General features: G+C 43.0%; 1 protein-coding gene across 3 annotated transcripts in view; it reads right to left on the bottom strand.

Annotated features, from left to right (window-relative positions):
- The window catches only part of SLAIN1 (SLAIN motif family member 1), a 54,212-nt gene extending 48,965 nt beyond the window's left edge, over nt 1–5,247 (bottom strand). The window contains exons 1-2 of one of the 3 annotated variants that reach the window (XM_032985999.2): nt 4,654–5,247; nt 1,383–1,522 (exon numbers count right to left, since the gene is read on the bottom strand). In XM_032985999.2, coding sequence (XP_032841890.2) covers nt 1,383–1,522; nt 4,654–5,150 — 637 coding nt within the window. In that variant the 5' untranslated portion in view covers nt 5,151–5,247. The remainder of the gene's footprint in view (nt 1–1,382; nt 1,523–4,653) is intronic. The other 2 variants (XM_032986000.2, XM_032986001.2) reach the window with 2 other exon arrangements.
- Between the last annotated feature and the right edge of the window lie 7,748 nt (nt 5,248–12,995).

The following is a 12,995-nucleotide window of genomic DNA, read 5'->3' as shown; positions in this document are numbered from 1 at the left end:
CGGCACTAGATGCCTACCTGGGGCAACCTAAATGGAGCTTCTACACCAGACTCAGCTCCAGTGTGGGACGCCCTACGCCGCACAGATGGACCTTCAGGTGACCAGCTGGGAGCTGAGTGCCAAGTGCCCACTACTGTCAGTGGACTCGGGAGGGCTACCGACTTCATTCTAAGGCCAACACCTACACCTCGTCGCCTCAGCAGCTCCCCCGATCCCTCTGACCCACTGCCAAAACTCCCACTGACGCCACGCACGGGCACCCAGCTCACACTACCGACACCTCAACTCAGGTGGCCGAAACGTGAGTCGAATTCCAGCCTAAAGCTAGGTGGGGTGATTAGCAACACAGGAACCGCAGTTCAACCCCCCTGACTTTAGGCAAATGAGCTCAACTAAATATTGCTAGGACAATAATCATCGTAGAATCTTTTATAGTCAATGCAAAGAGACAGACACCTTCACAGACTGGTTCAGTTAAATGACCGATTTTGGATAAAACCAATCCACAGCTACCCATATCTGACAAAGCATATAGGAACAAGCTCAATTTCTCTCAATGATGGCTGTAGCTAGCTTATACAACCATATGCTCATATTGTCATTAACTTTATTTCCTTCTCCTGTCATCCTATATTGTTCATTTGCTTCTTCTTTCCCAGCGAGTTATAAACCTTAAGATAATATCCTACCTTAATCACTTTCTTCAGTACCACTTACAATCTTAATGGGACCCTAGATGGTAAAAAAGTAAAAATAATGGTGGCTGATATCTATTCAGAACAATATTCGGCACACCCAGATACAGCTCTGCAAGTTCACTGGCACCAAACAGTCATCAGACCGATGCCAGTACTTGAGACTACAGAGCGCCCAACACAGCAGTGTTAGCAGTCAAGTTACAGCTCTTCCTGGTCTGTCTTATACTCAGTTAAGTCCTGATACTACATTAGATGCAGACAAATATGCCTTTAAAAATTTATAGTGCCGTAATAATTTTGGCTTTACAAAAAAACAAAAGCACTGTTCTTCAAATCTCAATAGAGATACCGATAGTAAAGTTAGCATCAGAGTTTTCTTGCCAAGATGTACACTATTTTAAGCAATGGATGAAAACTGCCAAGTTTAAAACACACGAGTTATGCAAGGGAAAGAAAGGGTAACAAAGGAGAATGCTTTAAAAAAAAAAAAAAAAATGAGTAATCTGAAAAAAAAATTCCTAACAGTTGTTAGCATTTATGTAGTCGAGGAAGACTTTCATGCATAGGAAAAAACTGCATGTCTGCCATTTGTAAAGCTTGCTAAATTGTGAAAAACACCAAACACGAGCGAAATGCCAGACCAAAAATGCCAACTTACTAGTAAAGAAATTCAAATAAGATTACCTTGTTCCAATCTAAAGCATAGGGAACGTTTTGCAGCCTCTATCTCAGGACTTGGATGATCCAGAACACGCCTGCACCACTGCAGAGGACTCAATGATTTCTCTTGAGGAGTGAGAGTCTTGGTAGGCAAAACGTACAACCTTAACCAAAATACGCACAAATATCAGCAAGATATGTAATGCTTAAAAGTTCAATTTTCTATTCCCGCTTGCCTGCCCACTAATAATTTACAACAGTGCAAAGCCCTGCCATATAATATTCTAATAACAAAAGATATTCCAAAGTAGAAGAGTTTCACTGTAGTTTTCTTCCCTCCTCAGAAAAGTAGGTGACAAAATATGAACTCCACAGGTCTGGCAAGTCACAACAAAGTTGGAAGTATATTTCTCATCATTACCACTGTCTGAATTTCAGCAGTGCCCAGAGTTCAAATGGATTAGGTGCTGTACACACACCAAAAATGCTATCAGTTTTCCCTTTCGTATTTATCTTTACTGAAGATTAGATAACTATTATTTTACATTTAAATCACAATTTCATTGTTAACTATTCACTTTTACACGTAACAATTTAATCAAGTTGTCAGCGTGCTGAATTTTATTTTCATACACAGCATATTCTCCCAGATGAACCAAATGTTGTACAAATCAGATTTTTAAAGATTAGAAAATATTTCCTGAGAAAGGATAAAAATCCAATTTCGATATTCAATTCCAGCAGATAGAAAAATGCAAGAAAAGTTAGTGTATATGCGCTACTCTCAGACAAGAATAGGCAACTAATCAGATGGTCAAGCACATTAGGAGGTTGGGTATCAAAGCAGATTTCATGGGGAAATTCTTGAAGCTGGGATCTGCATTGCTTATGTTCCCTTGCAGATTAGTGGACACAAGCTGACGCCGGTTCACCTGGGAGAACACAAATCTCCCAGGAACTATTCTGGGCCGCTGGAGACAGCTCACAGCTCCCTGGCCTGACCACTTCTGATCCATGGGACTGCAGACAGCCAGAGGCAAATTCTCAGGCACCAGCAAAATGCTCCATGGGCTGCAAAGGAAACTGGTCTGCACACAGAGGGTGCAAAAGGCAAGATAAAAAAAAAAATAAAATTGATTTTGCTCCTCAGGGGACCACTAACAGGTGGCAGACTTTCACCTTCAGGGTTTTGGCTCAAGAGCTACCCAAGTCCCTCAAGAGCAACCGCTCTCCAGGGTCTGCTCAATTTTTTTTTTTTTTTTTTTTTTCCTTTGAAGTCAATCAGCACTCTCTATCCAGCTCACAATGAATAAATATCCTCACTGCGATTGCTATCTCTCTTGGCAATCCCAGCAGAGATCAAGTATTGAATTTCTCTGAGGAGAGGACTCATTTCCCTGACTTCCTGCAGTGCCTGGCTACACATTTAAAAAATGATACTGAGAAAAACTAAAAGAAAAAGAAAGCAAAGCTTTCAGCTTTCCTGTTAACCTACGGAAGTGCTTCAAAAGCTAAACATCTGACTGACAAATTCTCAGTGATCAGACAACTGTGTAAAAAGCTGAACAGCAAAAAAAGGTTTTGACTTGTCTGCAATGATGCCAATTCTAGTGGTTTTGTAACTGCAATCAAGAAGAAAAAAAAAAAAAAAAAAAAAAAAAGCAAAGGTATTTAAGACCTAAAATTACTAAACAACTTGGTTGTTGGTTCTTGGCTTTCCAGATAGCAGTTTGCTTTAAAGAATGACATTACAAAAAAGCCCCAAGCAGTTGGCATCACACAGCTGACCTTTCATGGACAATGACAGGGATTTAGCCTTGAACGAAAAATGTTCAACAGCTACAACAACTCCCTCTCAGTGGAATAAAGCTGTTATCAAATCCCTGTTACCAAATTCTTCACGTGGACACATACGTGTGAGACTCAAAGCCAAGTTTTGGCCCCCCAAAATCATTTAGGATTGCTTCCAGGGGGCAAATCAAATAGGAAGCCCTACTGAGGCACATCAAATAACATTGACTTTGTATTGCCCTGATACACAAACAGGGAAAACATTTTGTTTAACAGGATAGGATCAAACAAATTCTATATTCCTTAACGTGAAGGAAAGTTAGGGGTTAGGACTGAGGTAAAATCTGATTCAAGTCAGGATCAACCACCCCAGAACAAACCTGCACAGACTAATGGTATACACAATGAACCAGTACCGGCAAAAAATTCTATAGAGTTTGTTGAAGATTATAAAAAAAAAACCAGCAGCATTGTATTATTTGTACCACAAAGTACACACAGCCATCATTCAATAAATATTTATGATATTTGGATTAATTTTAAAATCCTTTCTCTGCTACCAAAAATAAGGATGTTTACATGCATCTCAGCTGCATTATACTGTATTTTATTCTCAGCTGACGTAAACTTCAGCTCGATTTAAAAACTAACCACATAAAAAACCTACGTTAGAGCTTCAACAGATACTTAAAGCAGTTATTTAAATATAGATAATATACATTTTATTACTGACACTTTAAAGCAACTGCACATCAATTATGTTTAACATGGTTACGCAGCCAATGATTTCCACAGTATTCCAGCAGCGTCCCTACAATGTTTGTCCACATTGCCAAGTTTTGAGCTGCTAGGCTTACTTATTTATTTATATCTCTAGCCTATAATTTCCCTATTTGTTTTTAAGTGAGCGTTATCATTCCCCTAAGTCAATTTTCTTGTCCGCTATATTCAGCCGCTATTCATTTCTGCTTTTATTCAATGTACTAGCACCCAGGTGTGCCTTTTGGAGCTATGTGGGAGCTTAAGATACACAACGAACCATTCAGACCAACGTCTAAACGACAAAAGCCCTCCCGAACCCCTGAAGATGGGAGACAACCGGGCAGAGATTTTAGGATGGGGAGGCAGTGCTGTTCAGATAAAGGCTTTCCTGGAACAATTCCGCTATTTTTAATTCCTTATGTAAACAGGAGGCTGAAACTAGGCTGAGACCTGAAATTAAAGAGAGACGATCTTCCTCAGAGGGGAAAACGAGGCACAAATGTCCCGCCAAGGGCGCGACCCCCTGGGTAAAGCCCCCGCCTGAACCCCATTCCGGGCACGGTCCCCTTCCCCTCGGTAGGGTTAACCCCCGCACTGACGACACGTTTTAAGGGAAATAAAATATAAAATAAAATAAAAGTGGCAGATTTAAGTTTAAGCACGACGAGACCGAGTGGATTCGGGGGGGCGCGGGCTGAGGGGGGCGGCCGGGGGGTGCGGGGCCGGGCCGCGCCGCATGTACCATGTATCCTCGTCCTGTCCGCAGCAGCCGTCCTCCAGCTCCAGCACCGCCACCTCGTCCAGCACCGTGGCGGCCGGGCCCCCCCCGCCGCCGGTCTCCTGCCCGCCGCCCCCGCCGCCGCCGCCGCCGGCCGCCGTCAGGCCGGGCGAGGGCTTGAAGTAGGCGAGGGGCTCCGGCGGGCCCAGGGCGGCGGCGCACAGCAGGGTGGGCAGCGGGCTGGGCATGCACGGCGCGGCCCCACCGCCCGCGGCGGAGGGGGGGCTGGCGGGGCGCAGCCCGGCGGGGGCCGCCGGCGGGGCCAGCAGCAGGTGCGGGCTGGGCGCGGCGGAGGCGGCGGCGGCGGCGGCGGCGCGGCTGCGGAGCTGCTCGTTTTGCTTCTCCAGCTTCCGCACCAGCTCCTGCAGCTTCTTCACCTCCAGCTCGGCGCTGACGGCGGGGCCGGCGCCGCTCCCTTTCACCTCCGCCATCATCGCCGGTTTCAGCAAGGCAGCCTCCATCCTGGGCGGCCGCTGCCGCCGCCGGCACCTGCCCCGCCGCGCCGCCGGAGGGCAGCGCCCGGCCCCCGCGGGGAGGCGGGAACGCCGCGCGCCGCGATGGGCCCTGCCCTTGCCCTCCCCCCGCAGCTCCCCGCGCCGCCCGTCACCGGCGAGGGGGGCGCGGGTGGGATCCCCTCCCACTCCGGCAGCCGCGCGCACGCACGGCGGCGGGAACAAAAGAGCCGCCCGCCTCCACCCCCCCTCACACACACACACCCCCCCCAGCCCCGGGGGAAGGGCGGCGGGGGCCGCCTCAGCGGGGACCCCCGCGGGTAGCCCCGGGGATGGCAGGGCCGCCTCAGCGCGGGGCTTTAGACAAAGGTGCCTTTCCCCCCTCCCCACCCCACCCCACCCGCGGGTTGGAGCTGGCCCAGAGCGCCGCTCCGCTCGGGAGCCGTGTAATTAGAGCGTGGTGGTGCCGGGGTTATAATTATGCAGATTGGAAGTGTGATGGGAATGGGAATCACAAGCAGAGGCTTTGTTGGGCTTGAAAGAGACGAGTGCAGCCAAAAAGCAGGCGTTCGCGGGCTTGAAACGTGCTGATTCTAGGAGTTTTGATTCACAGCGAGGAGGGTGACATATTTTTGAAGAGCATTGCTGGTGAAGCAAGACTGAACCAAGCACGGTATAAAAATACATAATGGTTTATGTATAGGAGAACCTCAGAGATGAAGGATGCCCTCATACTGAAATTCCTTTAACACAGTTAAGATACATGGACGGGTTTGTAATGTTCAAATCTTTGGGAGGGAGGTGAATAACGTTCAGTTATGGTCGTGTTTGTATGTTGTCTTTCATTGCCCCATACTGAACAAAACCATCGTCTGTCTCCCGCCCTGCCAGCTAGCTGGTTAGCAGAGTCAGTGTTGCCCAAGGCAGCTCAGCCATTACCCAACCCTCATGGGGTTCATTTTCTGTAGCTACAACTACAGCGGACAACCTCCTAACTTACCGTCCTGGGGTCTCCTAAACCTCTGATCTGAAATAGGGAACAAATCTCCAGGAAACGTGTACGTTGTTCGGACACCCACTAATAATAGCGATCGGTAGGTCGCTACCCAATTCCTGAGCATCAGCTTTAGGCAGAGTAGTAGCAGTAACGGCCACCACTGCCTTTGTGGTGCTTTGTTGCTGTTTCAGGTTTCTTACGGAAGGAGGAACAGACACTCATTCTCAGTTCAGGGCATAAATCAACTTTGAAATCATCCAGCCCATCACAGTTTTCTCTCTTTTGTTTGTAGTCTGGGTTTCTTCTGTACATGCACAGGACAATGGCACTGTTGTTTGTCAGTCTTTTAAGCACTCTGACAGTGCAAATACTAACAACTTGTACTACAAGGATGGCTGTAAAGGAAGGTACAGGAAGGCAGAAGCATTGTCTTCCAGGTAATGTTACTTTTATCACTAAAGAGAATAAGTACAGCCCTCAGTGTACTACATTGCAACCGAATAGCGCTTACTCAAAAACTTTTGTTTCATCTATTCTGTCCCTTTGGAAGAAAGAAATGGAAAAATGTTGAAAGTGTAAAAACCATCTGGCCCCAATTCTGCCATGCGTCATCAGAGTGAGTAACATAATCCAGTTTTCACTACTGCAGATAGCTGTAATCTTTGTTCCCATTAGTAATTGAAGAATTGAGTTTGTGCATGTTTAGCCGCAGGTAAAAGGCCTATCTCTCAGGTTGTTATCACTAATAATGGTGCTAGCCTTAATTCTTAGAAGCACGTATACTAATCCATAAAGATTGTAAAATGATAAAAAGGATAATTAGCAGTGTATACAGTGTTGAGTTTATTAGACGTCAGTAATATACAGTGAAAAAAAGCCAAGAAGAACTTTAGGATGTGTTTTTCATCCAGTGCTGGATGATGCAATGAGGCAGAGGAAATAACTGAAAAAGATTCAAAATGGAGGAATTACTTCTTCTCTTTAAACCAGGCAAACAAAGTTATTTAGCGGGCCAACAAAAACCCAGGAAATGGGTATCTGATTTTTTCAGTTGTCAGAATGGGAACATAACAGTGTGGCCAGGACATTGCATCGTTAAAAAAATCTAACACAGGTGCCAGTTCGGAGATACTTCAGGAGACATGTTTGGAGACACACTAGAGCACATAGCATCAGCACTAGAGTACGTAGCATCAGCACAGGATCTTAAGAGTCGCCATGGAAATGCTTGTCCTCAGTTATGAGTAAAAGTAATTGCAGTTTTTCCACTGCCTTCTCTGTTTGTGCCACCTATGCAAACGTTGCGTGCAGACACTTGTTGCAGAACTGAGTTCCTGAGGAGAAAAAGCTTAAGACTGACAATAGTGCCCTCCATGGGTACAAAAGCTTTTCCCGGCAGCTCAGGTGAACTGATCACAAGCAGGATTCCATATCATCCCCAAGAAGATGGTCCAGAAGGTTAGCTCTTCCTTCAGTGGGACTGCTTTGAGCTGAATTTCCATCCAGCAGTAGGGGTAGAAAACAGCTTAAATTTGTGCATGCTTCATCTGCCACTCTCACAGTCAGTGTGAGAGACCCTGGCTTTTTTCCAGGCATTTCCTGGGCAGGTGGATCTAGTAAACAGTAAAAATGCATTTCACTGTGTGGTATTTGTTGCTGTATTTTAAATGTACAAGTAATTTCACTAACACGTAATTTCACCAACAACGTGTCTTCACACAGAGGTGCTGACAGATGAAATGTCTGGTCACGAGCACACTGTCTCACGATCTTCACGCTGGCCTGCTAGTTTTCCGCAAAGATGGTTCGAACATCTTAGGCATTAAAATATCTAATGTAATTGTTTGGGGTTTTAAATACAACTTATTCTCCTCCCAATATTGATATTACCAATAAATTGTTAATGAGCTCCCTTCAGTATCACAACACTAGCTGATGAGTTAGATCAACCCAGAACTTCACAGGCTCTTTACAAATCACAGTGAAGACTTGATGGTTCTATTTCATTTTTTAAAGTGTTGGTAAAATGTGTTTAACACCAACCCCAAGCATCCTAACGTGCCCGTGAAACTTGTTATTCCTGGAGCTGATAAATGAGATGCCCTAAATCAGTAGAGATCTACTATGGGATGCTACTTACATGGTATCCTGTAGTGGAAATTTCTGAATCAGTATAGTTATTAATAGGCTCCCAATGCAGAGAACAAAGAAGCAGGAAGTCTACAAATCCCATCTGCTTTTCTCTGATAATAAGCCTGTTGCTTTATGCTGCAATAGCTGCAGGCTGGACCTGCCTTTCAGGCAAGCCAGTAGAGAATTAATTGCAGTAATCCAGTCTGGTCTGTACAAAAGATGTGTTACAATAAGGTCAGAGCATGGACAGTAAACTCCAAGTCTGGTGAGACTATTTTAAAGTGCAGTTCCAGTCTGAAAAATGACTGTGAAAGTAGTTTTGTAAAAACAGAGCCACTACCGTGCCAGCAGAAGTGCATCTAATCCAGGATTCTGTCTTTGACAAAGGCTGATAGTAGTTTCATAAGGAAGAGGTCTCGGAAACAAGAAAAATATGGAGGGACTTTCTCCAGCTTTCAGAAGTCGCCGAACTGGGACATCTGGACCTTTTATTTTTCATAGCCACCAATGTGTAATAATATTATATTTGCTGAGCCCCATTTTTAAACCATTTAAACATTAGGACTCTACAACACCCTGTGGCAATTAGCACGGCAATTTAATTATGTATTGTAAGAAAAACTACTTCCTATTATCTACTTTAAATCTGCTGCCTAGTAATTTAATTGGGTGTCCCTTAGTTCTGGTTTTCTGAGAAAGACAGAATGATTAATCATTTTCTATTCAGCTTCTCTTTGTCATTCATGACTGTATAAAACTCAGTTACTTCTCTTCCAAGCTGACAAGCCCTAATTTATACTGTCTTGCCCCCATAGAAGTCGGGCTGAACCTCTCATTGTTTCATGTCTCCCCCCATAATGAAAACTGAATTTTCTAACCCATTGTTTCCTTTCTGTTAATACTCCACGTTTTCTTATTTCGTGATAACTTAGGGGTATCTGTGACAAAAAAAATCTTGTAAATCTGAATATACTCAGTTAAAGAAATAGTTTAAGCAAAAGTATATTGGCTCTTCCAGAAACATCCATATATTAATGAGCAAACCTTGCTTTAAAAAAGCTGTATGGACTCTCCTCCAATATATCATACATACCCAGATGCCTTTATATTCTGTTATTTATTATAATTTGTACAAATTGGCTTGATAGAAAATCAGACTAACTGAAATGTAGTTCCCTAGAGCAGCTTTCACGTTTTTTCAAGACTGTTGTCCCAGCTGATGCTTTCAATTCGTTTGGCATCGAGCCTGCTTTGAATAATAGGGTAAATGTCTGTGAGAAGTTCAAATGTCACACTTGAGCTGCTGTGGAGTTTTTGCATAGATATTACCTGGTGCTAGCAATTTGTTATTGTTAAATTTATAAATCTGCTCTAAAATATTTGAGCAATTAAACATTTTCCTAGAGTTATAGCATGGATTCTTCATTTTCAATATCTCTTGCAAAAGTTTTGACTTCCTAGCTGCTGCTAATTGACTTTCTCTTTTTAAAACTACCATAATTCCGTCTGGCTTTTTCCTTATTGAATTAATATTAAATTGATGCACATTGTAATCTCTATTAGAATGGATTTTCTATAGGATCGAATCCAAAATGGCATAATCTTCTGTGAGCCCCAATTGCTCCAGAAAATCAGTGTTTATGGTATCCAAAGATACTGTCTGTGCATTTAGCTTAGGGTCTGCTAGTTTGTAGATCCATCCAGGCAGAACTATCCATGCCAACTCTAATTTAATGGATTGTTATTTATTGTTATTTCTTACTATTCCTTTAAGAAATAAAGTGTCAAATGTATATCTAGTCAGTCTCAGTTTTTTGATGAGTCTCCCTTTCCTTTTTCCCTTCCCCTTCCCCTTCCCCTGCCCCTCCCCTCCTCCCCTCTCTTCCTCCCCTCTCCTCTCCTCTCCTATCAGCTCAGATCTTACAAATCAGGATGGGTTGTTTTCTCTCTAATGAGTCTTCATTGAGAACAAAGACCAATTATGCTTTCAAAGAAGCTTCAACATTTTCATTGTCTCCAATATACAAGTATATTGGAGAGTATGATTTGGTTCACAGAACCTTAGGACAGATGAATAAGGAGAAGGTAGAGGGAGAGATGTGGAGTTCAAGGTTGTTAATAAATGAGCCGATAATATTAGAGTAAAGGTTTTGAAACAGCAGATAGTCTGTTTGAGTGTAAAATGCTGAAGATCGTAATGGCAGAAGTCAGCTTCTCTCCAGGAGGCTAAAAATCCATGACACTTTTTGCCAAAAATCCAGATTTCAGTTTGATTTGTGTTCTGGGAACAGTAGCCATTGGGACAAGAAATATGCCTTGTTTAATGATGACATGAATATACTGGAGGATTCCTTTGTTAAATTTTCAGATGGGGAACGGTTTCAAAAAATGAGACCTTAACTTTCATCCAAGTTCAGTTTGATCAAGCAAAAACTTTGCTGAATATCCAGAAATTCCCATGTAATTTATATTTGTGATGTCTTTTTTTCCCATCATATAGGATCTAGCAAAAAGCCTAGCAAGCAAAACCCCATCCTTGCACTATTTGTAACCCGCTCCGTCACAGAAGATTCAATAAATGGGAAAGATACCTAGAGGGGAATTCATGTACAGTTATAAAATTGAAATCCAAAGTTGTTTTTCAGACCCTCTCTTCCCTATACTGTAACTCACAGAGTACTTGATATCTTTCCTGAAAAAGATCATTAGACCAGCATGAAAACCTTTACTTATTCCTCCTGCCATGCCAGGTCTCCTGGGTTCAGGTAGTGATGGATCTATCAGTCTTTCTGCCTCCGGGTCCCTTTTGTCCATGCTGGAGGTGTATGGTCAGTGCCAGACACCCCTCCAGGGCTGGAGGAGAGCTGCTTTATAATCAGCCCATGCTGGGACAATCTGAAAATAGAAAAAAAGCAGTGCAGCAAAGGCATTTCTTGCATATGTTCACTGGATTGATGAAGGGTGTGTGAATTCTGGTATTACAAAAAGAGCGTACTCTTCTTAGCTAAATCTTTTTCCTTGGGTTTGTTTTGATTTCATTATGAGAAGCAAAGTCCCTGATACCTCCACTGCCATTTCATTTATGTTCCCACTGAGGAGATTCTGATTCTGAATTCAAAGGCAAGGGAGTTTTTAAACAGCCCTGGCGATCTCTGAGTTAAAAGCCAGAAACCAGAGTTCTCAAAGCATGTGCTTTCCTCTGACTGAGTATCTGGGATGTCTCACAGTAGAGTGGAAGAGGCAGAAAAAATACTGATCCTTCCCTGTTTTCCTCCTTCAGCTTTCCACAGATGTCATTCATGTCAAAACTAGTAGACTTGCTCCCATGGAGAATTTTGTTATGAGAAAACTGGTATTTTTCTACCAAAGGCTTTACTGTTACTTTTACTCATCTTTTACTTTGGTAAACGAATAAAAGCAATGTTCAAATACATTCTCAATTGCATAAACAGACAAACCCACTGTTCAAATGCATTCTTAATCATATACTTCTGTAGATTTTTCAAATATTAGTATTTTAAGCATTTGGCTATTTGAGATTATAATGCTACAAGTAGGGTCAGCTGGTTTCTCATTTTTAATTCCAAGATTTGAACTACGTATGGGGATAACATAATTCTGAGTTCCATGGGTGGAAACTCCGTAGAGGAACCAGAAGATATAAGGTAGACCAACATTTTCTGGAATATTCATTTTACAGTCGAGTTTGACTATTGATTTTAATGACACCATTATTTATGGCAACACTATTACTTTTTAAATTCATGTCTCCATTTTTCAAAATCACTGATTCTACTTGTCCTTAATCAGCTTCTTTGCACAATGCTTTAATCTTTTTCTTAATCTTTTCTCCTTTTTCTGTTTCTTTTGGGTATTTTGACATGTGAATACTATTTTCCCCCCCTGCCCCCCTTAGGTAAAATTGCTTGAATGCCAGAAAAATTTTGCATTTTCTTTCCAGAAATGATTCTGGTTTGTTTTGTTTTGTTTTGTTTTTCCCCTCAGTAGGTAGTTTTAAAATGTTGGCTGCCCATTGTTTTGACCACAATAGCTGTCTAAGCTCCCTAAACAGATGTCTGATGACTGTACAGCAATGCCAAGACTCAGACAAGTGCTTTTGGCATGATTATTCTCAGATATTGACTCTAGCAGGACAAAACCAACCAGTTTTAGGTCTTGGCACAGGCTATGAGACTATAGCTGTCAATTTATCACTGACACAGTTATAAAAACTTCATGAAATATAGTACATTTACAAGTAGCTTGCTTGGAAAGGGAGGGGGAAGTCTGAATTTCTCTTGAGCCGCTTACACAGGTGCAGCAGTACCACCCAGAGGCCACTGCTGTGCTGGGCACTGCACAAGCAGGAGGAGTTAGCTCCTGTCCAAAAATGCTGAGACTAAGGCAAAGAAGGTCCTAAGGCTTAGATGAGATTGTCATATGAAGACATTTCTAGTATTCTCAGATGAAACCTTCCACTCTCTCACCATCCTGCTCCAGCGAAATCTGAGTGCAGACTACTCCTCTAATGTTGCTAGAAAGGAACATGGCATCAACAGAGATAAACAGAGAATCGTCCAGACTGCTTTTATTTGTGAATTAGACCACTGGGATGAGATGGAGAAATTCCAGGGTCTGGTCTTTGCTCCCAGGACTGCCTCTATACTTTCTATTCAGTAGTCATGCCTCAGGGCTCAATAGGCACATAATGAATGTGCAGGCAG

This window comes from Tyto alba, unplaced genomic scaffold (assembly GCF_018691265.1).
Source record: "Tyto alba isolate M040663 unplaced genomic scaffold, T.alba_DEE_v4.0 Super-Scaffold_45, whole genome shotgun sequence".
NCBI lineage: Eukaryota > Metazoa > Chordata > Aves > Strigiformes > Tytonidae > Tyto > Tyto alba.
The sequence above is the reverse complement of the archived record's forward strand: the minus strand, read 5'-3'. Positions and strand labels throughout refer to the sequence as shown.